This window comes from Amyelois transitella, chromosome Z, assembly GCF_032362555.1.
Source record: "Amyelois transitella isolate CPQ chromosome Z, ilAmyTran1.1, whole genome shotgun sequence".
NCBI lineage: Eukaryota > Metazoa > Arthropoda > Insecta > Lepidoptera > Pyralidae > Amyelois > Amyelois transitella.
Window position 1 is genome coordinate 7,662,845 of NC_083535.1, and position 24,114 is coordinate 7,686,958.

The 24,114-nt window shown below is 32.8% G+C and overlaps 1 protein-coding gene across 1 annotated transcript in view; it reads right to left on the bottom strand.

The window, feature by feature from the left end:
* The window catches only part of LOC106133870 (SCY1-like protein 2), a 70,923-nt gene extending 47,709 nt beyond the window's left edge, over positions 1–23,214 (bottom strand). The window contains exon 1 of the mRNA XM_060953788.1: positions 23,047–23,214. Coding sequence (XP_060809771.1) covers positions 23,047–23,214 — 168 coding nt within the window. The remainder of the gene's footprint in view (positions 1–23,046) is intronic.
* Between the last annotated feature and the right edge of the window lie 900 nt (positions 23,215–24,114).

Below are 24,114 nucleotides of genomic sequence, written 5' to 3' on the forward strand. Positions count from 1 at the left end.
TCAATTTCTGATAGAAATGTCTGTATATAATATATAGACGAGTATATACAGTGTCTACTCTATAGTTAACATGGATTAATGCCAATCTGCCAAAGCATTTAACCAATTTGCGTTACACCCAAATCATAATAGCGAATCGATTGACACCTCCGAGCTCTGATTTATCATTACGACCAACATAATATAGTTTACGACCGTATAATACAAAATGTACAGTTAAGTTCATTACCATTGTATTTGAGAGGCGTTCGATTTAATGCTTCAAATTATTGACGATCGCATCAAGTTAGTCTATTTATTCATAGTAACGCTCCATACGCTTATTGGAAGGGTCGCAAGTTTATTAGAAACCAAACACATATATTGGATTCCCGGTTGGTTAAGGATATAAATTAAAATTAAACTAATTTAGAGTTAGTATTGAGCGAAGCTGAATCCGATTAGGAACCGCTACATGAAGAAGTATCTTCCCGGCTACATCGGGGTCAGAAAAAAGGTCGACTTATTTTTTTCCACTAGTTTGAACACAAATTATCTTTTATCAATTTAATGCTCTGGTTGCGTTTCAGGATAATTCATGATTACGGACACTTCATTTAAGTGTAACTTCCAAGAAATGCATTTGATTCATTCAGTTCTATATTGACCTGGATTTGTTTTTTTACTCGAAAGCGTATGCTGTCTGACTGATTAAAACCTATGGTTACACATCTTGTGAAAATGCAGGTTTCCTTACCATGTGTTCCCTCACCGTAAGAGCATTTACTAAAGATTACTAAGATGTGAGTCATTGGTACACGTTCGCAGTAGGATTTGAATAACAGTTAATTTTTTAATATAATTATAAAATCTTATCCGTTCGGTACCGATGCTCTATAATGATATGTATACAATAAATTAAAATTAAATTAAGCGAAGCATGTGCTTTTTATCTCAAGAGTAACCTTCGTCGACAGTATATATCGTTTATAACTAATCTGTGGATCTTTCATTTCAAATTCACTTTAATTAGGTTTATAATTAACTAAACATTTGAATTAAATTTATTCAGTTTAGGTAAAGTAATAAAACATCAAAGATACTTGATTTTGAAGTAGGTACTTACTTGAGAAAATTGTAATGAACCTGATAACTAAATTAGAAACTTAATGATAAAATTTAGTTTCAACTATATTGGCATAGAAAATTATTTCCTACCAAGATATTATTTTATGATACTACCTCTAAAATTTTAGCAAGGTTTTTACGAAGTTTTAAAAGGAATTAAAAGCCAATTTTTTTTTCGAACAAACCAAAATCAATAATATAAATCACTTAATCTCTATGTTATGTACGTACAGTAAGTGATTCAAAAACAGTACACTCTATTCATATTAGCTTTACATCCTCTTGTAAAACAGGTCAAGGTCCATTGTAAACACACGTAAACATTTCCCACAAATGAGCCACTAACTCTGCAACAACCGGTAAGTTTCAATTATAAGGAACAATTTATGATTGTTACTCTGTAAACTATGGCTACCCCTATAGGAAAAACTATGTCTACCCCATAAGCGATGAAGATGTCTTTGTATAAATATGTGTGTATAACAGGAAATAAAATATCTATATTTTAATTATTATATATAATTAAGAAAATAGTCGTAGGTTCGTATGCACTTTCTTTATATTTTGTAAGAAATATAATATAAAAATTCCAATACATTTATCGGTTTCAAATGCAATAATCTTTGAAATATTTTTCAATACGTCCAAAGAATGGAATGCATGGGTATGGATATACGTGCAATCGTTCGGTCGCGCATTCCTATAAGCCATATCGCGATCGGTTTAATGTTGGAATATAAGGGAAAATTTACAAAGAGTAAAGGAAATTTCACCTTATGTACAAACATAACTTGAATCTTGTGATCCGTGGTTTATTTTGAGGATGATCCATTTTATACCGAAAATTTCAAGAACTGAAGAAAGTTTTATATTTTTTTACTCATTTATGGCCTATAACTATTTTAATGCGTCCTTATCTAATTGTTGTATGTTTTGTAAAAATGTGAATAGTCAGCATCGGCGGTGAATAAAACAAGCGTTGTGCATTTTGCACAGAATCAAATTGTACCTACCGAGGCCGTATACCAATTGCTTTTTCTGATCTACTCGTATGTAGGGTTTATGAAAAAGTAAGAGTGAGTAAGGTAGAGTGAAGAAACATTATGAGTTAACAAGATAATGAATGTATAACCATTATCCAATATGGACGAACAAGTGTTAATTCGTGTTAAAACTTGACTTAACCAATTGAATATCCTGCTCATAGATGAACCCTGATCTCCTCGTATGTAGATTTATCTACCAATAAACAAAAACGCTTAATGAATTCGAAATGAATATATGTATTTGAATGTATGTGAATCGTGATCAGATAAATAAGAATAATTAAAGTTCTATATTACGCCTATTTGGGCGTGGTCTTATACTTTTTATATGGAACAGATCTATCCTAGTTGGTTGTGAAGTCAAGTATAAACAGTAATTACAGCAGCCGCTAATGACGTATGTTCGTTACCTGGACTCAGTCAGCGGCCTGATTAAGCGTCAATACCGGATAATGGCTACACGCGCAAACTTCTCTCAGACAAGTATACCACTAAACGAAATAATTTCAGTTACATGTCCTAATTACAACTTCTACGCAAATTGATTTTTTTACACATTTACGCATAATACGTTTATCAAGTCTTCATCGCTTAGGGGTAGAAGGTAGTCGTAAAGCTTCTTCGGAAGGAAGGAAGCTTCTTCGTTTCAGAGATGGTTTTTATTAATCTATTGCTGTAATAATTCTAATTCAATTTTAATAAATAAAATTGAATGTTATAAAAAATTTTGGATTAGTGTATTAATTTTAATGTTAGTATCACCAAATATAATTCATTTTTAGTTACTTACTTTTGTTAAACATTCTCTTACTATATTTATACACCTGCTACTGTTGTACATTATGGTTAGCAAAAAATAATCTTTGTCTCTGAAAAGACCTACTAAAACATTTCTAACAGCCTATATGATTTCTAGTTAGTTAGTTAAGGTATCTCTAGTTACATACTCTTATTATATAGAACAATAATGTTACGAATAAGGATAAGAAATGGAATAATTCAGAAAACGAACCACCATTTTTGAAGACATTTAACACAAACATACAATAAAACTTTAAGGTAGAAGAAGCAAGAATAACTAACTAATATATCCTTGAAATTTACATGGAAGCAAATCACCTGAAAAAAATAAGTAATTTATATTATATACCGTAAAACGGGAAAAATATGAGAACAAAACTTACGCAGCAAAGACATACTTATGAAGTCAATAAATGTATAAGATTCAGTAGATTCAGAGAGCATCATCTTATGACATGTAATAGAAAGCTATATTTACATGTGGAATTTATTCATCTGGCTTGACAATATTGATGTGGAATCATGTGAAAAACTCATTCAAGTAAAACGGAGATGAATAAATAAACCTGATACTGTCTTTGCTTAAGCCTAAGACGTCTTTCCAATGGATCTTAGATCCATCTAATCCACCCACTCGACACGTCTGTATAGAATCTAAGATAATCGAAAGCTCCAGATTAAGCTTTTTACTTCCGTAAGATTTAATCCGATGCTGTACGCTCAGAATCAAAACAATATAAGTTGCAAGGTACCATTCATTAGTTACGAATCTCGAATGTCGCTAATTAGTTTGCTAGTGTAGGCGATACCTTATACCTAGTGGAGTTAATGAAGATTGAAATGTTTAGTCTGATGTATTTTTACTTAGGCAGTAAATTAAAGGTATTATTAGATGCGACGAAAAGTAAATGGCTTTTCGTTTCTATTTTAAAATAATGTTTTCTCTTTATTAAATAAATAAAAGCAAGAATAGGTAAATCTTTGCATAGGTACTTACAAACGTGAGTCAATTGTTTCTGTTCCCGCGCAAATAGTAAAAATCCGTCATGAGAAAGGTTTAAAAAAAACAATCTTATTAGACTTTAGGCAACGGGCAAGCAAATTGTCACTATCTATGAATTTCAGTTCGATCATAAATAAAATCACCCGAAATCTTCGCTGTGACTGCTGTAAGAATCTAGAACGCGCTCCCTGGGTCCATTAAGAAAGCGCCTAGTCGGGCGAGCTTCAAGGCTCAAATGGTGAAAACTTGTGAAAATTGCTGTTTAAGATATGTATGTAAGGAACTTATTATATTACTATTATATATGTAATAAGTGTGTACTTTATAATGTAGATATATAAGTATGTAGGTTAATCCGATAATTACTTTATTTAACACTCACTTTATTTATTTGCTTATCCAAAAGGTATCAACGTTGTTCGTAGAATAATTAAAGTGGTCCATAAGTCTTGTGACTATTGGCTCTGCCTAACGCTTGATGGATTATTAAAAATGTGATAATCAAAAGAAAACTTTGCGTCGGTGGTCGAATCAGTACCCATAAAAATTAAAATGCGTGATGCACCGAAAGGCACCGGTTCGAATCCCACCTCGGCTATGTACCAATGACTGTTTTCGAAAGTTATATACATTAGCTTGTATACTTGCCGAAGCTCTCAAGATGAGGGAAAACATCGTGAGGAAACCTGCACATTCAGGAAACTGGATGTGTAACCATGATCGATCTAATACAGGTTTGGTTTGCCTGCAAAGGATGTAGATCAGATGGGTTGCTTGGTGTAAAAATCTGACTCACCCAATCCAGGGTCAATGGTTCTAGGCACACCCCGAGCTCCTCTCCAGAGTGGTGAGGATGCAACCGGGACTTCTTGTGGGAAACATATAATTTCTTCATAATCTCTTAAGAAGTTAACAGAACCAAGAGTAAAAGAATTGAAAATCCACGTACAGCTATATGACTTAATGATAAAATTAAGACTCAAATAGTGACAGGTTGCTGGTCCATCTTAAGGAAGAATCCCAATTTAAAAGCTTTTCTCTTAATCGACATATACAATATGTACGGGAAGCTAGCAGACGCCATGTGTTTCTTGGCAACCAGCGTAGAAACTAACTTAGTCGTATTTTACGACATCCATTGCTTTCTGATATATTTATTTTGATAAGCAGTTAATAATCTTATAGGCTAAACCAAATTAAAGCTCACGATTCATCATTACTCGTATAATACGTCAAATAGTCTTCAAAATACGTGTGAGAAACAACGGCCACGGACGTCCCGTAATACGGCGTGAATGGACCCCTAGTTTCCGGAGCACTTGTAACCGTCGCAAATGTCCCGGAAACTAGTGGAAGTGTGCTCGGCGCTTCATGTAGCACTTTCTAGGAAACTTTGATCAGAATTAAGTGATGACTTTTATTGTCTGATTGACTTCCCTTCCATGAAGATTTGTGCATTCTAAGAATATGATTGGTTTAATCACGTGCGGGCTAAAAAGTTAATTAAAATAAAAGGTTGCTAAAATTTGAATAGTCTTCTACTATTCAAACTAATTGGTCATAAACTATTTGATCTCAACAATAAAAATCGGAAATATTCATATTATCTTTCACACATACGATTTTTAACTACGTTCTCTTTAAAAATTAAACATTTTATTCAGAGTTACTTCAAAAGTTTTATTTTTTAAAAGGAAAGTTCAGTCCATGATACTGGATCACTTTCATTAAACATAATAAAGGTGTTAGCGTCGGAAACTTTCGACTTCTTATACTAAACCCGATCTTTTTGCTCATTTGCATGTGTTGTTTTTGTCGAATGTTGTTACATTGTCGAGAAAATTGTATAAAGTTTTGTAATTACTGAAAAACTTGGTAATGCTTTTCAAACATCACAAGTCATCGTCGGAGTATGATGATTCGTCACACTCCTGGCCTCAGTCTCGGTGAACCTCCCTGAATTACCTGGGGTCTATCTTTGGCTATATTTCAGGTAAGTCAGGTATGACACGCTGCTATTCCCAACGTCTTCAGAGGAATCCGGCTTAAACATCATGGTTACAATTCGGTTGTTTGGCAAGATGTTCGAGAACTCCTTAATGGTTAACATTATATTGCAAACTTGCATTTAATCAAAATTTGGTATGGTTCCACTAGTATGGGTGGATTGGATAGCCGTTAAATACGTAAAAGACTAATTGCAATGTAGTAAATATTGGCGTGAGTGCGAAGGCATGCAAACTGATACATATCAACATCTTTAATTGATGAATAGTCGGAGCGATGTGGAAATTGATGTATTGTCTGAAGTTAGCATTGATTTATCTGAAACGTTATTTATTCAGTTCAATATCGATAGAGTACAGGAGACTTCACACTTTTTACTGCTTAATTACACCACCGATATTACGATTTCTAACTTTGATAATACATGGTATACAATCCTAACTTCATTAATTGGTACAACGCTAGTGTGCTAACCTATTATAGATTTAAACTTAGATTAAAGATAAAATATCAAAACTGAATTGCATCAGCTCGATCTTAGGTTAATATGAAATTCATCTTTAAAATACGAGTATTATAATTTCTCAAAACAATTGGATGACATTTGTTTGGTTCAGTAGGTTAACATCACTATCATCACTACATAGTATTAAACAAAGTAGCTTTCTCTGTCCCTATGTCCCTTTGTATGCTTAAATCTTTAAAACTACGCACCGGATTTTGATGCGCTTTTTTTCAATAGATAGAATGATTCAAGAGACAGGTTAACATGTATAATAACATCCATTAAATAGTGGAAAAATACTATACCGCTTACATTGCAAACGCAGACTCAACTCTACGAGATTTATTAAAATAATGTACTCATTATTTGTACACATTGAAAAGGTCTACAGAAAACTCCGCGATGGTATATGTCTATCTCTCATAGATTTCCACAATAACATTTTTTTCTCATTAACTTTTTACGGCAAATAATGGCAAATTTTGTTGTGATTTTAACCAATACAGCATAAATCCTTATCCAATTAAATAGCTTAAATACATTGTTGATTTAATATAAATCTTTATGGTCTTTTACAGCACAAGATTTAAATGAATATTTTCGTAGATATTACAGATTTAAAATCGCGGAAAGTAGTGCTTGCGGCGGTACAGGCCGACCGAAGCGGCGGCAGCGTGCCTATCACTGAAAACTTTTATAATAGAGTGCACAAAACTCATAGGATGTGGTACCGGAGAAGATGTATAGATTTCCCGAATCCCTCTGATACTATCCGATTTACTCTTCCAATTTAAACGTTTACAGTTTCCGATAAAGGCATCTTTTGGAATTATCATTAATAAATCACACGGTCAAACCTTCAATGCCGCAGGCTTAGATTTAAGAGTTGGCTGTTTTTCACATGGCCAACTGTATGTCGCTCTTTCAAGAGTAACCTCTAGAGAAAACATGTTTGTATTGGCTAATGACAAGAAAGATGTGAACGTTTTATATAAAGACATTCTGTAATGTTATAATTGTTTTAAAAAATATGAGATAGAGTTCAGAGGAATTAATCCTGGTCAGCACTTTCTATGCATGGGGTGAGCAGTCTCTTAATACGAGCACTGAAATCTTAATATGAGGATTCGAGTACTTGTGTCAGGATAAACGAAGCGCACACTGAGTGGTTTAAGATTGAGGAAGGCGCTAGGCAAGGACGTGTTGCGTCACCGTGGCTGTTCAACCTATTTATGGATAGTTGTTTGACAGATTTGAAAGAGTCTGAAAGTGGATTAAGCCGACTGTGCCGACGATCAAGTTATACTGGCGTCATCAGCGGAAGAGTTACAGGGGATGGTAAACTGTATGCATGAAGCTTTGAAAGAGAAAGGAATGAAAGTGAACGTTTTGAAATGGAGAAAGAAATGACAGCATAATGCAAGTTTACATCAGATGTCAAGTGTGATTGTGATATTGAAAGGAGAGTGAACGCGGGGAACATGGTCAATGGAGCTTTGCATGCCTTTATGAGCAGTCAGAAACTATCCAAAATCTCGTCTAGCTGTGCATAGGGGCGTGTTGGTCCCGACATTAATGTATGGGAGTGAAAGTTGGGTATGGCAAAAGAAGCACGAAAGCAGAATAAATGCAGTGGAAATGAGAGCGTTAAGGAGTATGACGGGTGTGAAATTGAGCGACCGGATAAGGAACAGCGTGATAAGGGAATGTTGTGATGTGAGAGTAGATGTAGTTACAGGAATAGAAAAGGGTATGTTAAGATGGTTTGGTCATGTGAAGAGGATGAGTGAAAGCAGGTATACAAGGAGAGTGTGGAGGGAAAGGTCGGAGTGGAAAGACCTAGAAGAACGTATCTTGATCAAATTAAGGACGTCCTGGTAAAGGGTCAGGTCAAGAGTACCAGAAACCACCGAGCTTGCATGAAGAGAGTTATGAATGTGGATGAAGCGAAGGAAGTATGCAGAGATCGTGGCAAGTGGAAAGATGTAGTCTCTGCCTACCACTCCGGGAAAGAGACGTGATTTTATGTATGTATGTATGTAAAAATAAAATAAATACTCACCGTTTTTCGGTAATGTATTTAGTATCAGCATTACACCCGTGGAAAGCAGGGGCGGGTCGCTAGTAAGAGATAAATGTTGTACATAATAAAATAAACTCATCAGTATTACACTGAAAATACTGAAAATTTCACGTGTGATAGAACACGAAAATTGAAGTGAAATTTCATTCCATAAACACATTCTGCTCCTTGACATTTTTGAACCGGTTTACTTTGACAAATTTACTATTGTGTGGTTTGTCTATTCGACTCCCAACATATCTTTCGTAATATATCTACAAGTACGCAAGAAAAAGGTCCTTGTTATTTTTAATTGGGTACAGAAGATCTCAACAGCTTCAAAGCAGTCCGACTTCAAACGTTTTCATTACAAAACAGTTTATTATAACAGCATTAATTATCGCGGCGCTAAATATAACTACTGAATATATTTTTGGTTGACTATTTCGTAACAGAAGCAAATAGTTAGTCGTGGAACTAAAAGAACTGTCAAAGCAAGTCACAATGTATTTTTAGTACCTTCTGGCACGTATAAAAATGGAAAGATGTATAACTTTTGGGACTTGTGTAAAAATTTAATGACATTGAAAAAAAATGGAAAATTTTGGTTTTTCTCAATTACAAAGTTGAAAGTTTCTAACCATTAAATATTTGCAACTATCATACGGATTTCCGATAACTAAATCAGTAGCTTTTATTGAAAATGAAAATAGGAAAATGTTTAAAGTTCAAAATTTAATTAAAAAGAAATTCCGCAGGAGTAACCATTGAAAATATAGTGAGGAATTTTGCAGAGCTTTAGACTTGTAAACTGTATTTATGCGTTGCGAGGCGCTTCCGCTTTTCCTGATTATTGCAATTTCATAAAGAATTTTTACCCTTGAAACGCTCTTTGAGTTTCATTGCCTACAAAATTACACAATATTGCTTTATTGAAGTATTCTGAGAACAAATAATATTCCTTATAGTAAGTGGTTAATAAACCCCAACGCAATTTTGCATCCGTAAATGTTAATATGATCTTCAATCATAATATGTTTCATCCCGGGAACTTATTAGTCGTTACATGGCCTGGTAACCTTGTAAACATTAATTGCGCAGCGCAACCTTGCACTTTGTGTAGAAAAGCAAATAATTATTGCACGACCTCTGCATGTCTGCAAACAAATTAATAGCATGTGTATTACACGTGCGTACTTGGAACGTCCCGTAATTTTGATTAAATAATATATTTTATAGCTGTAGTCTCTATGAAAAAAAGCAATGTTCTATCTTCGAGTGTAAGGTTACGACATTCGCTGCTTTGATGAAATAAAGCACGGCTATTTTTTATAATAAAAAATCAAGTTATACAATAAATAGTTCTAACGAACAATTTTTTTTAACATCCTGTTATTAACTAAGTATAGCTTTCTCACGATTATTTTGTCATAGTTTAATTTATTTAATAACAAAATACACATGAGCAGGAGTAGTTAAATGCGTTATTCAAAAGATTATAAATCAAATGGCGAGGGAATGAGAAGCTAAATGCTGAATCTCGTAGATAACCTTCACTTAGGAAATGAGAATTAGGTATTACTCTTTGCTCTTTAGCCGCATGAAAACTGAAATTAGCCTGGATGGCTATTTGTAATAATAAAGAAATGAGTCCTTGCTGTGATGAATTTACTTCTACAACTGTGGATGGAAAGGTCGGAAGCTTAACATGTCCTAAAAAGTAGGTAACCAATTAAATGGCCAACAATATAAATCAATGGCTAACTTAAATCAAATATCTTGGCCAGCAATGCGACAGACGAAAAAAAGAAAATTAGAATTCCTCTAGGTTTTCTTTTAGTCAAATGCCTCGTGGGTCAAAGTATTTCTCAATAAAAAACAAATTAGTTTTCTACATACTTTACCAGTAAATATACTGCCTTAAGGTAATTTGGTAATCAATAATTTTATTATTAAAAATTACCAACCCAGGTAGGTAAATTTTTCGTACATTTACTTATAAAATTAAAACTGAATTAGCATGTGGTATTACATATAAATGTGTGTAGGTACTTTAATAAATACCTATTATTAAAATAGCTTTTGCCGGAGACTTTGTCACAAAATTTTATTTTTGACAGCATATATATATTATTATTATAATTTTGTGAAACTTAGAATTGCTCACCCCTTTTGGCTCATTGATAGAAATTTGAAAAATACAGTCCTTTATTATTCTGATTTCTCTTAGTAGCACTGTAAACTAGTGGGCCCTCTAAAATTTGTCGAACTCTCGTAGCTCCCAGTTGGCACAGGCTATTCAATTTTACTTTTTTCAATCGTTCGGCCATTTCAGAGTTGGCTTAAAGTTACTTTACTCGCCGCCTGTTAGCTTTACTCGTATTAACTCGTATGTAAGTTAGCAACCAAAAAGTCAATCCACGATATCCGGAAACATGATTGCGACATTTGACATTTAATAAAGTTAGGTACATATTTTTACATTCGCTGCTTGAATGAGTTTATCATATTAATACTCCCGGTTTTCACACGTGTTGTATATATGAAATTCAATTCGGATATGTTATCAATTTAGATTTAAATTTTGTGACTTAAAAATGTGTTATTAAATATATATATTATTTTTTATTAAAGATTCTTCTTATTTTATTTCATATTTCATGAAATATTGTATAAATAAGAGAACAGAATATATTACATCCTGAAATTTTTGTATGCGCTATCCTTTTGCTTTAATTCAAAGTGAATATCAAACAATGTTGTAAAAGCATCGCAAAACCATTATGTTTATTGTGAGGAAACAAAGGTTTCTCAAATGTAATGTAGACACCTAGAGTCAGTTTACAGAAACAACTTGCTTTACTGAGTATTATTTTAGTCTTGACTTGGAGGGTTACTACAATATTTGATGCCCACATTCAAACACACGCTTAGTTTGAGGCAAATCTATGTCGCGCTAAACTTTTAATAAAATTTTTACTCGGATTTTATTATATTATTGAAGCAAAGTTAGCTACAATACCTAACGTTCGTGTGTCGATAAATTAAAGCGAAATCTATTTTTATTCTTGGAAAATTTTACTGCCGTCAGGATATTTAACTTCAAATTTTCCCGATAATCTCAATAATATATATTATTTCATTTTCTTTGTAATAACGCCATTTTATCAACCAATCCCTTAAATTTTAAATTACTTCAATTCATACTATTGTGATTTTTCTTTTAAAAATATATAAAAGGATATATGCGTTTATGTTTATTAAATTTGTTTTTTTTTTGGGTTGTTAACCCAAAAAAAAATACAAATATTCTAGTTTTATAATGATTTTATTTAAATTATATACCTTGGTCTAATCGTATCGTCCTGACGAACGGACAGGTCCTACACTTAAATTGCAAACATATCATAAAGGTGAAAGAAGCAAAAGTATGCAGGGGAATCGTGGTGAGCTTCGGATTAAGTCTTCCCTCCTGAGAAACCATCATTTTACGTGTGTATTAAATAGACAAACCAGCTTAAAATACACTTGCTTATAAATTCCTTACACGGTGCACCCAAACACTTGGGGTCAGCATATAGTGTAGTTACGTGGAGATGGTATCATCAATCAAACATGACCGGGTGCAAGGCAAAGTAGATGCATCGCTGCAAAGTGTGACCGCGCCATTAGAGTATATGCAAATTAATTGAAGAGAAGGTATACGTTATATGCCGTTTTCGTTAGCTAAAATATTTAAATCTTAATATATGTATATATCGTCGTCGCGCAGGACATGCTACGGGGACAGAAAAAACATGGCATGGTATGTTTATTTGGCAATTAAATAAAGTTATTTATTTCATGGCATGGCTCTGAACTCAGTGTGTCAATTTATAAAACTAGAATAATAACAACCCAAAAAAAAAAACAAATTTAATAAACAAAAACGCAACTCTTTCCTTTTATGTATATTTAAAATTAAATTACAAATATAATATTCTTAATTATTTTATTTTATTAAAAATGTGTAGTTAACGTATGGAACGCAGTGCTTTAGAATAGTCTTTTTGCGTAAGTCAAGAATATAGGAATTCGAACTCTAACCTAGTGGAACAATTAGTTTTAGATGGGTTATTACTCTAATTTGTGTAATTATCTGACACCCACTCTTGGATTGACCCCGGGCTTCTCACCCGAAATATGTAACCGGGACCCAAATTCAGGAGGATACAAATACTAAAGGAAATCCTAAATGACAACTTCGATCATATAGCTGTTTTGGTTCTGAGATGTGTCAATCAATATAAATTGCAATTTGAGAGGAGGACAATCGGAGTTAAATCTGTTAAATCCTTTATTAAGATCTAAGTAAATAACTCACAATGGAACTCTAATCTTAAGGAAAGAATCAATCGGCGACCTTCGGAATTGCGACTTTATGTACTTGTATATTTTTGCACCATGAAGTCCCCTTTAAAATATTCCCATCTGGGCTATGTAAATATTATTACTTAATACATACATACATATGCTAACTCAATCAGTTAGGCTAACTCAATCAGAGTAATTTGTCCCGTATAAAAAAAAATATGGTCACGTCTATATCCCTTGCGGGGTAGACAGAGCCAACAGTCTTGAAAAGACTAAATGGCCACGTTCAGCTATTTGGCTTAATGATAGAATTGAGATTCAAATAGTGACAGGTTGCTAGCCCATCGCCTAAAAAAGAATCCCAAGTTTGTAAGCCTATCCCTTAGTCGCCTTTTACGACATCCATGGGAAAGAGATGGACTGGTCCTATTCTTTTTTGTATTGGTGCCGGGAACTACACGGCATTATTACTTAATACATAAATATATATTAATACAATTTAAATATAATGGGTATAAATAAATTTACTAATCTAAAACTTAATAGATCGCCTACATATGTATGTATCATAATACTGACCGGATTTTCCAATAACTAGCTTACTCTTTTGATTCTTTTGTTACTTCTTATGAACTAAATTGTTTGAGAGCAGTTCTAACTCGTGTTAGACATCAATACTTCTCAATGAAAATTAAATGGAACAAAAATGGTTTAACCTATTCTTTTTTTATATTGCAAATTGGTTTTTCTCAGAATAAAGAACCAACGTTTGTAAGAATCGTTTTTTTTAGCGATCAGAGTACATGGCGTTTTCAAAATAGTGACTGTTCAAAGAAATGGAAATTGATTTTGTTGCTGACAGGGTAACGAAAACTGAGAATCAAACGTGAAGAATTTTCCTTCTGCAAATCACCCGATTTGGCGTTTGTAATATGTTGACGTAAAAAAACATTTATCTTAAAAATTAGGTTTTATCTTAAACATACATACATATGGTCACGTCTATATCCCTTGCGGGGTAGACAGAGCCAACAGTCTTGAAAAGACTGAATGGCCACGTTCAGCTATTTGGCTTAATGATAGAAAACGATGATTTTTATCTTAAACGTTATGAAAAAGACTAGAATAATTGTAATAGCTAAAACTACGTAATTTGGACCTAACTAGATATTCATTTGGTGATCTCTGAAAGATGAGTAGTCAATTTAATCACTATTTATATACAAACTAATTCTCAGGAGACGAGAAGAATTGTAAAAAGTATTTGTTTTATTTATTTCGGTACTGTAACATCCAAAAGGAGTTTTGAAATGCGAAAGCTCCCAATGCATCGCGTTTAAGTACAAAATAGCGCAAAGCGAGGAGAACCACACGCCATGGACTAAGGTCTAAAACTTTATCATTATAAATTAGGCTGTAGATAGAAATAGACAACAACAATTAGCCTCACTCACCTATGCCCGTTCCCAGGAACACACTTCGCCTTATACATTAAGGTCTGGGCACTAATGTACTTTTAAATATCAAACCTTAATTAAAGCGAATTAAAGACTAACATAATACAAAGAAATCCATATAACCGCCATGCGGGTAAAAAAAAATATGGAAAACACAGTTTCAGATGGAAAACTCTATGGCTCAAGATAGGGATCAGTAGAGCAACTTGAAGGAGGCAGTAAACACTTGTACTCAGTTGTTTATTTTTATACTATTTTATGTTAGGAATTGGATTAATATGAATATAATTATTATTATACTGACATAGAACTTTAAAAAATTACAATCTAAAGGAGAAAATATAAAATTTTACTTGACACTTAAAACTGGCTAACGTTTGAATCCCTAAGCCGAGCAGCTCCGCAGTAGGATTTAGCGTAAAATTGAGAATGAATAACCAGGCGGTATATTTAGACGGTGAGTCGCCGACTTGCGGAATGAAGGCACATTCTATAAGAATTTATAATAAAGTAAGTTTATTGTAAGTTTATTATTATTATTAGTTAAATAAAGAATTATATTACTATTTTCACTCAGATTTTATTTCATGTATTTAGTTATCCTCAAACTTATAATAATTTATTTGCATATAATCACTATTCCAGAATGCAGCCAGTCCATGTATTTTTACTCGATCCATACAAACAAATCACGAACCGTGCCCTGGAATAATCGATTCTAAAAATGGAATGCAATGCAATGTAAAATGGAGCGAAAAAATCAGGACAGAATAGAAATTCTAAATCTCGGACCATTTTATTTCAGGATAGCGGTATGTTAAGCGGAAATAAATCTGCGTCTACCTGTCTAACGGACTTAAATAAATAATTTGGGCCACTCCACACTTCTCGTATTAACTAGTTGACCAGTTTCGTTAACTAAAATAGAACAACAATTGGGATCCATTACTAAAAATATATTAAAATTGGAATAGAAATATATTTTAAGTACCTATCATATTAGAGTATTGTCGGGTATTAATAGCATTTTTGATGATTACGGTCAAAATATAAAAATCCATTCAAAACTAATCAAAAAGTCTTGAACATAATTTACGAGTATTACGCAAATGAGTAATTAGTGTTTACGTCGTCTGCTGGTGTTTCCTACGACCTAGATCTCTACATTTTACGTTATTTTATTATTTCTGTAATTTTTAGTGAACTGAGTACCTAAATCACTTATGTAACACTAGCTGCGGCCCAGGATTTTGCTCTCGTGGGAATTTTAGGGTAATAAGTAGGTAATTATTATGTTACTCACGTTATATTCTACCTGTGTACCACATGACCCCAATAGGTCATAGGTGTACAGATTTTGATGAAAGAAATTGTTTTAATCCAACAATTTAGAGTAAAACTTTAAAGTCCTTTATTTCAAGGAGAGTTTAGGGATGCTTTCCTACTTTACCAGTAAGCAATTCCTTATTACTTTGTCCACTGCGTTACTGTGAGTCACTGACTGATAGATAATATACAGGCAAAACTTCTAAGCGTAGGAAGTTGAACATGTGTATTACTTGAGAAGTTTATGAGAGTATTGAGATAGGATAGCCGGAAATTTCTACTGAAATGTGATAAAGGAATGTTTTTGACAAAAGCATAATGATGGCCGGAGCTGTGGATATGATCAGGTTCAACAAACAAAACAGCAAGTATTTTTTTTGCTGTAACCCTAGTGCTTCGATGATATTACAAACTTCGATGATTTACAGTTCTCTTAACTTCGAAATATACTATCGCTATACGACGAATATGGATAAACTGTTGTTGGTTGGGTTAAATCCACAACAAAAATATTGTTATAATTATCTATTTCCTTTATTCTTTGCCGGTTGACTGCAAGAGATCCATTCATTGGATAAGTCCGCCATTGCAAGTGATTTGATTATTTTATAACTATGAACTTACTGTTTTTTTGTTACTGTGTTTCATTTCTATGCAATAAAGATATTATTACAAACAAACAAACAATCTTACACAGTGTACATTTCTACACCTCTCCCTCTGAAAGGCAGGTTTCTTCATGATTTTTTCTCTCGACGGAATGTCAAAGCTAAAAAACAAGTACGAGTACCTGCTTAAAATTACACCAAACTAAGAGTAACTTTTGTGTAAGTGAAATCGACGTCCAGGATGGTTTTGTAAAAATTTTGCTCAAGATATAAATCTAAAACTAACAGAACTAGGTACTTAGTTTGAGCACTTTAGATGGAACGTAAATTTAGTTCCTTGTTAGTTTGAAGACTTAGTTCTCAAACCGGCATACCACGAGTTAGCGGCATGTTGTTCAATGTTTGCCCATACGAATAGTATGACTATTTTCACTGTATTAGTTGTTGTAAATGAAGAGAATTGCTGAACTGAATAGGAGAACAATCGTTGTTGGGTTAGGAAACTTCAATTTATGCTATCAACAGTAACTTTAAGTTATTTTAGTAAAAGTATATTATTTCATAGGAAAACTATTTTTGTGCGGAGTCGCATTGACATCGGTAGTTGATTTTATATGAAACTCCCTCTCGTTATAATTTTGCAATTAATTTATTCATTATATTGTAGAAAAAGCTTCCGTTGTGTGACCTGTCTTATATTGGTTAGATTTGTGTGCACTGCAAAACTTTGTGTGCCAGCAGAGAGACAGTGGAGATGTGGAAAGTTTGTATGAGAAAAGCTTTTGTAGTTTGCAAAGAATGAATACATATAAGTTTATCACGAATAAATACGTTTTGTTGAGTTTTATTTTCATAACGTTAGCATTCGATGATGGCTTTTGTAAAGAATAAAGAAATATTTATTTTTATACATTAAAAAAATTGTGTACCGTGTTATTAGTGTGTACATACCACATGTAGAATAAAGCGGGTGTATACCGATATTTCTTTTATTATTATTAGGTATGTCGCCGTTGATACAAGACAAGGTATAAGAAATATCTTTTTTGCCAAAGAATGCGTTTCAGTTATTATTTCAATCAATCGATTAATTTTGTCAGTTGCTTGCGTTCGTACATACAAAACAGTAATCTTTGCTTTTTTTCAGCATTTTTATATGCTGTGGGAGTTAGTGATGTTATTGTAACACGCAAAAACGTCTAAGCTGATCTAAATGAATCTTTACTGTAATGTAGCTGAAGTATGTAAGCAATCGTAAAAAAAATTTTGTTGAAGGAGGGCTCGAATCTGGGCCCTTGTAAGTCAGAGACAAGTATATCTGTAAATAACTTTACAAAGAAGCAAAGCAACATAATGTCCGTGCATATTAAAGTCTGTCGGCTCTATATAGGTATATAACCAATTCATGTTCGATGCAAGGTTTCTCTTTGTAGTCTTTTGAGATATTACGCCTGGATGAATATTAATATGAAACCTTCACTAGTTGTAGTTCACGTTAGATTAACTGTGATATATTTTGCTATAAAACTAGGTTTCTTTTTGTTCACTGTTCCCAATTTATTAATGAACTAGCTTTTGCCCATGCATTTATGCCTTATTATTTCATTATGAAATTGTAAACGTATATTGATGGTAAAAGCCACACTTTGTGCATACACATATTCCGTTAGCTCGACTCGAATAAGAATAAAAGCGACATTAAAATCCTTGTCAACAGCAATTTCAAATTAAATGTCATAAATTATGACCTTTTATTAATGCTTTTAGCACATTGGGAACGCTATACAATTAATTAAATTACAGATTTGAATAGAAGTTGATAAATGGGAAATTCAAGTGCTGTGAGATTAAGGATGCCATGGAGTGATATTGATTAAGTATGAGCGTGCATCCCTTAAATCTCGAAAATTACGTGAACTAAATATGTCACGATTCTGTATTTTGACATAATTAAATGGCTGAGTAGTGGCATAACTTGTGATCAAAGCCAATCAACAGAAACTTATCCCTGTAAGTTTAAATTAGTTCCTGTTCCAAGGCACAACGAAACAGGTTGCGGAACTAAGCAGGGACTCAAATATTTATTGTCTGTAATTGGTTCTTGTCCAATGAATGTTAAGTCGGATAATTGACAAAATTAATTGACATTGAGGGTTTTTCTGAAGCCTAATTGAGTGTATATTGCTTGCTTTTATAAACCAAAGAAATGTCAATTGGTAAAAACCATACTGCACTTTTTACTTATTATTTTGCATTTCTAAAATTGAAAATTCTACTTTAATGGATGTCTACGTACGATTTAGTAGTAATATGTTATAATATTAAGTCATGATTTTTTTTAAGACTTAATAATAATATTTTAGTCACCTATTTCTCATTCACCAAAATGAGGATTAAAGGTAGTTTGCATTTTTATTACTGACCTTAAATAATTACTGAGAAGATCATTTTTTGGCTTAAATACCAAACAGATGTTCTTTTCAGTCATACTTATTATTTAACCGGGCACAGTGTTCCTTTAATAGGCCACAAGATTAATATAAAGTAAGCCATAATAGAAGCCTCTATTATCAATAGTTAAAGAAAATTAAATAACATTAGAGCAGTCTGGACAGTTTTAATATAATTGATTTAAAAAATTAGCATTAACTTACAATGTACTTGTGCTTTTACGAAATGAGGAAGACGTGTACCTGGCTTAATTTGTCTTGTTCTCTAGCCAAGTTTAGAGCCCTTCTTTCATTTATTTATTCCCATCATAGCGTTTCCCGGTTGTACGAGTATTTTAACCCCGTCTTCACTTTAAACTCAAAGTCCAATAAGGCCCATGAAAGTTATATTTTCCAAGCTGTTTTAGATGTTTGTTCATAATGAGAGAAGGTCAGTTAAAGGTTGCTGGCTAAATGTTTTACTTTCTAAAAAAATATACTTTTATTTATTTTTTTATCTAGGAAAACGTTAAGCGCTTCAAGTTTATTTTAAAAGAACTGAAAGAAATCTATAAATAATACCTTTAACTAAAAATGAAAATAAATCAATCATACCTAAATCAAACTGTAAATGTCAAATAAACTCTTGGTTGACGGAGCGAGATCCATTTTAATTTTCATAGGGGCAAAACCCGACGCCGTGTATTTTGTTTTAAGGTTTCCGCAGTTTTAACAAAACTGTAATTTACAATACAAAACTATTTTACCAATGACAAAATATAGTAAAGTATTATTTATTTGGATACCAGTAATTTTTTCTCTTATATAATATTAGTAATTCTCTTCAAGGAGTCCGGATTAAGTAAATTCTCCATAGAAAATTGCGCAGTTGCGCTTAAAATGTGAAGTTGTTTCTGCTACTATCTACTACCAAAGCCCACAATGCGCGTGGTTCGACATGCGCCAGACGAGTTTAATTTTGCACATTTTTCAAAATTTTATGTTATCGAAATAAGTGTTAAGCTATTTTAAAAAGTAAAAACAAATCTTAGTGAGACACCTTCTTTTAAAACCGCGATATTATGACCGTTGATACAATATTACGAAATCAATTTTAAAATGATGATCAAAGTGCGATGTTTCATTTTAACTGACATATAAAATACTCTGATCTAAAGGGCAAGGTTACAAATGAAATTGGACGTTGGCTACAAAATGGATTTATAAGCTCGGGTATTTGGACAGTGAAGTCAATACTGGTATTTCATTTAATTAAGATAGGTATTTGATTAATTAAACACAAGGTTCGCTTCATTATCATTATTGTGCTTGCATTCACCTGTTCGCAAGATTTGATATTAACTTTTAAGATTTGTTAATATGACTCGAATCTCTCGATTGGTTTATCATATCTCAACTAATTATCACAAAATAAAAAAAAGTTGTTATTAAACCCTTAGTAAGTAAGTAAGTAGTTGTTAAAAACCGCACGGGATGAATTATACACAATTACTTACTAATGGCCGATTTGCTCTATCCACACTAGAAATTAATATTACGTTCACACAAATTAATTAATAGAACAATTGATCCATTATATGCAAGCACAGTTCGCTTTGATTATTACATGTCTGTTGCTGCCAGGTTACTAATTTTCGGTTATTGATGGGATGTTCTATGAATTTCCTACTGATCTTGTGATCGACATTGACTCAATGTTCATGGTAAATGGCGCCTAAATTGAATTTCCTGGAATGCAACAAGTTATGGAATAGATTCACTGTCGCTGATAGTCAATAGATAGATGTGCGTTTAATACTGTACGCAGTCAATTGTTGTAATATTATTGTTATATACAGGTGTAGTTAGCTTCATAATATATTAACAGTTTTATCAATAATATTTTTAATGAGACTGAATTTAAAAAGTTTATTTTCTTAACATGTATTAAATTTTTTTATAGATATAGATAAGTATTTACATTATGCATTGTGGTATTGTTAAGCCATAGAAATGATTTGATACTTATACTGAAATAATAATAGTTATTTATATTGAATGTTCAGTCAAGCAATAATATTTTTTTCTACCGCTATAAATTCTGTAGAACGTTACCTGTGTGGCTTCATTAGACAGTTTTTCTTTGGGAAAAGTGTCACTAACACAATTTAAGTTCCATAGCTATTATTGGTAAAACCTTTACAAGCCGCACTCATAATCTGTAAAACTCATTACCGTACCTCAATTTTGTCTTGATACAAAAACTTCTGTCATCATGACTTCAATCTTCTTCATAAAGTTTTGCCGTATGTATTGTTGCCAATTCAGACTTAAATACTTACTGAACTTGCATAATTATAAAGTTAAACTAGTTTTATGCTGTTTAATATTATATTATTTCACCAAACTGTTTTTGCCAAAGAAAGAAATCATTTTGTTCAATATTGAAAGTGGTATTGATCGCTTTGTGATGTGAGTTCTCACTAATTTATTATAGCAATATCATCTTTTTGCCTTTGAATATTTTTAGTTTTGATTATGGAAATATGTTATTTCAGAACAGCTAGCATGAACCAATCTATGGTAGATTGTCCTATCATCATGATGACGGAAGTCAGACGAGAGACTTAATTATCTCACTAACAACCAGACGTTTGGACTATAATAAACGAAAAAGTTATTAGACTAAAACTGACTCCTCCTTTAAGTCTTTTCAAGACTGTTACCTCTGTCTACCTAGCAAGGAATATAGACGTGATTACAACAGTAGAATGTACGACATGTAACAATTATATATTGTTTTGATGCTACTTAATAAGCTAAGATTTAGAAGCAAGATTATTTTAGTTATGCTTTAGTTCAGAATCGATTAACCTTGCAACCCGTTTAGTAAAGCAAGGTCAAATATAATCCTCTTTTATAAGAAAATAATAGTATGGGCTAGAACAAATCGTACAATATCGCGCTCGTAGTAACAATTATACCCACATAATAGCTGATGTTTATGTTTAACTTGTACGACAATTAATTTTTGTAATATTGTTGGTTATATACTTATTTGGTGCGCACTTGAAAACTGAATACTTATTTTTTTATCAAAATATCACGAAATTTGTTGTAATTAATAATTCGGTAGTCTTAATGTGGTAATACTTACTACTGGAGATAATCATAAACTATAATCCAAGTAAAAAAATCTGTGAAACTTCTTTATATAAAAAGATGTAGCTTTAATCTTAAAATTCAATAACAAACGATGATAATAAAAGCGGGCGTATTGCTAAAGCTATAAATGGGAGCTTACCGCATATTACTAGCAAATTTGATATTATTTACGAGTAACAGCGCTATGCCCGCTTGTTACCTGTCGAGGTAAAACTTGGATCATTGAGGAAATGGTTTCATGAGTTCCTTAGTGTCATTCATTAATTAAGAATCAAAATTAGTATCGCCTTTACATTCAATGTTATAGACATTTGAATTGTTTTGTTTTGATCTGTTCGTCTTAGCTAACTATTATCTTTCTTAATACTCATTCTTAATGTACATTTATTAGTTACCTCTTCACAGTTTAAGCACAAAGACAAGCACAAGACAAATTTATATGAAGATAACTTCATTTAAGTTTGTCTACATATATTTTGGAGTATAGGGAAAGACATAAGTACGTTTCACGATATAAATTTCAGTAATAATTACGTATATACATTTGTCAATATGATACTTGCGTACATACATACCTTGGAAATTTGACTCGATGTCGCAAATAACTTGGTTTGTATGGAAATGTATGAAGCCACCCACATAACATGCCATTGTGACGCATAATAAATTTCGGGAAATCAGAACGCCAATAATAACTTACGACCTTGAAAGAAAAAGTTATGAATGGAGATGAAGCGAAAGAATTGTGCAGGGATTGTTTCAAGTGGAACGATTTAATTTCCGCCTACCTCTCCTCAGAAGAGGTGTTATTTTATTCTTATATATGTATGTATTGTTAAAGTTTTTTTGCGATTGCTCGTTAACAAATCTTCTTCAAAATAGATTAAACTTTCTAATGTGTTACGTATTTTACAATAATAGTATAATGGGTTTGCTAAATTCCTGATATTAACAAGAATTTTCACGATTTCACGTTATAAATCAATTTATACATACATTCATAAAATGACTCCTCTTTCCCTGAGGTATAGGTAGATAATACATGTTTTCACTTCCTGATCCTGCACACTTTTTCCCTTTAACCACATTTACCATTCTCTTCATGCAAAGCCGTCGGCTTAGAGTTTATTTACATGATTCACAAACATCCCTATTCTCATTGCACAAAATGACTTACCTTTCCATCGCTCTTCCTGTAGGCATCATGGACACGCCACACCAGCCCCGGGCCCGCTGTACTGCATTCCTTCCCCACTTCGAAGTACTGCATGATGGGGTTGCTTTCCAATGGTGGGGGATTGTTGTTGGTCACCCCACTCTTCAGCTTCGAAATTATGCCAGCCATGCCTTTGCCGATCTTCCTTCCAAGAGGAACAGTTTCGGGTTTGGCTGGTTCCGGTTCGCAAGCTGATTCACCTATAACATAAAATCCTTTAATAAAAATAAAATAAAAACAGGAACAGGTACACTAGCATCGACTATAACACACACGTAGTTCGAACACATAAAGATATTTTTATTGTATAAAAATCCACTCAGTGCCTCCAGACCACATGTAAAATTTCAAAAAAATAAATCAAACAGCTGGATTTCGGTCAGTCAATCCGTTTTCTATATATATATATATATAGGTAAATAAATAAAATATAACATGTTGCATTGCACATATTAACTTGTAGATCAATCCTTACTGTTTTCCCAAGCCTATTGTTCCATAAATTCATTGCAATCGACCAGCACAACTTGAGACATTAGCAGAAGATTTAAGAGGCGCTTTGCTTGTCAGTACGAATACTCATATAGGTGCCTGACATCATTTCGGCACAGATAAAACAATATAATATGCATATAAATACGTATATATCCCTTGTAGGGTAGACTGCAGAGCCAACAACAACAGAGCTTATGATAAAATTTTAATAAAAAAATATTTTTTTTATGAAATTATTGTTAACAGTGAACTCTCGTATTAAAATTATTCTAAAAGAATTTTTTTTAGACTTACGTAGGACAGTGTTTGATATAATTTGGTACTAAGATAAACTGGATCCCTGAGCTTAACTGTTTGTGGCGAAGGGTACAACTGGGAACACGCAAAGATGAGAAAGACTTCATCATTACGATCAACAAAGACTACCTTTACTTGTGGATATTCCCGTAAATTTGAATTGTTGTAGCGTTTAATCTATTTAGTCATTCTGAACGTTGGCGTCGGAGCTAAAGCAACTATTGCTGTACTATTTGT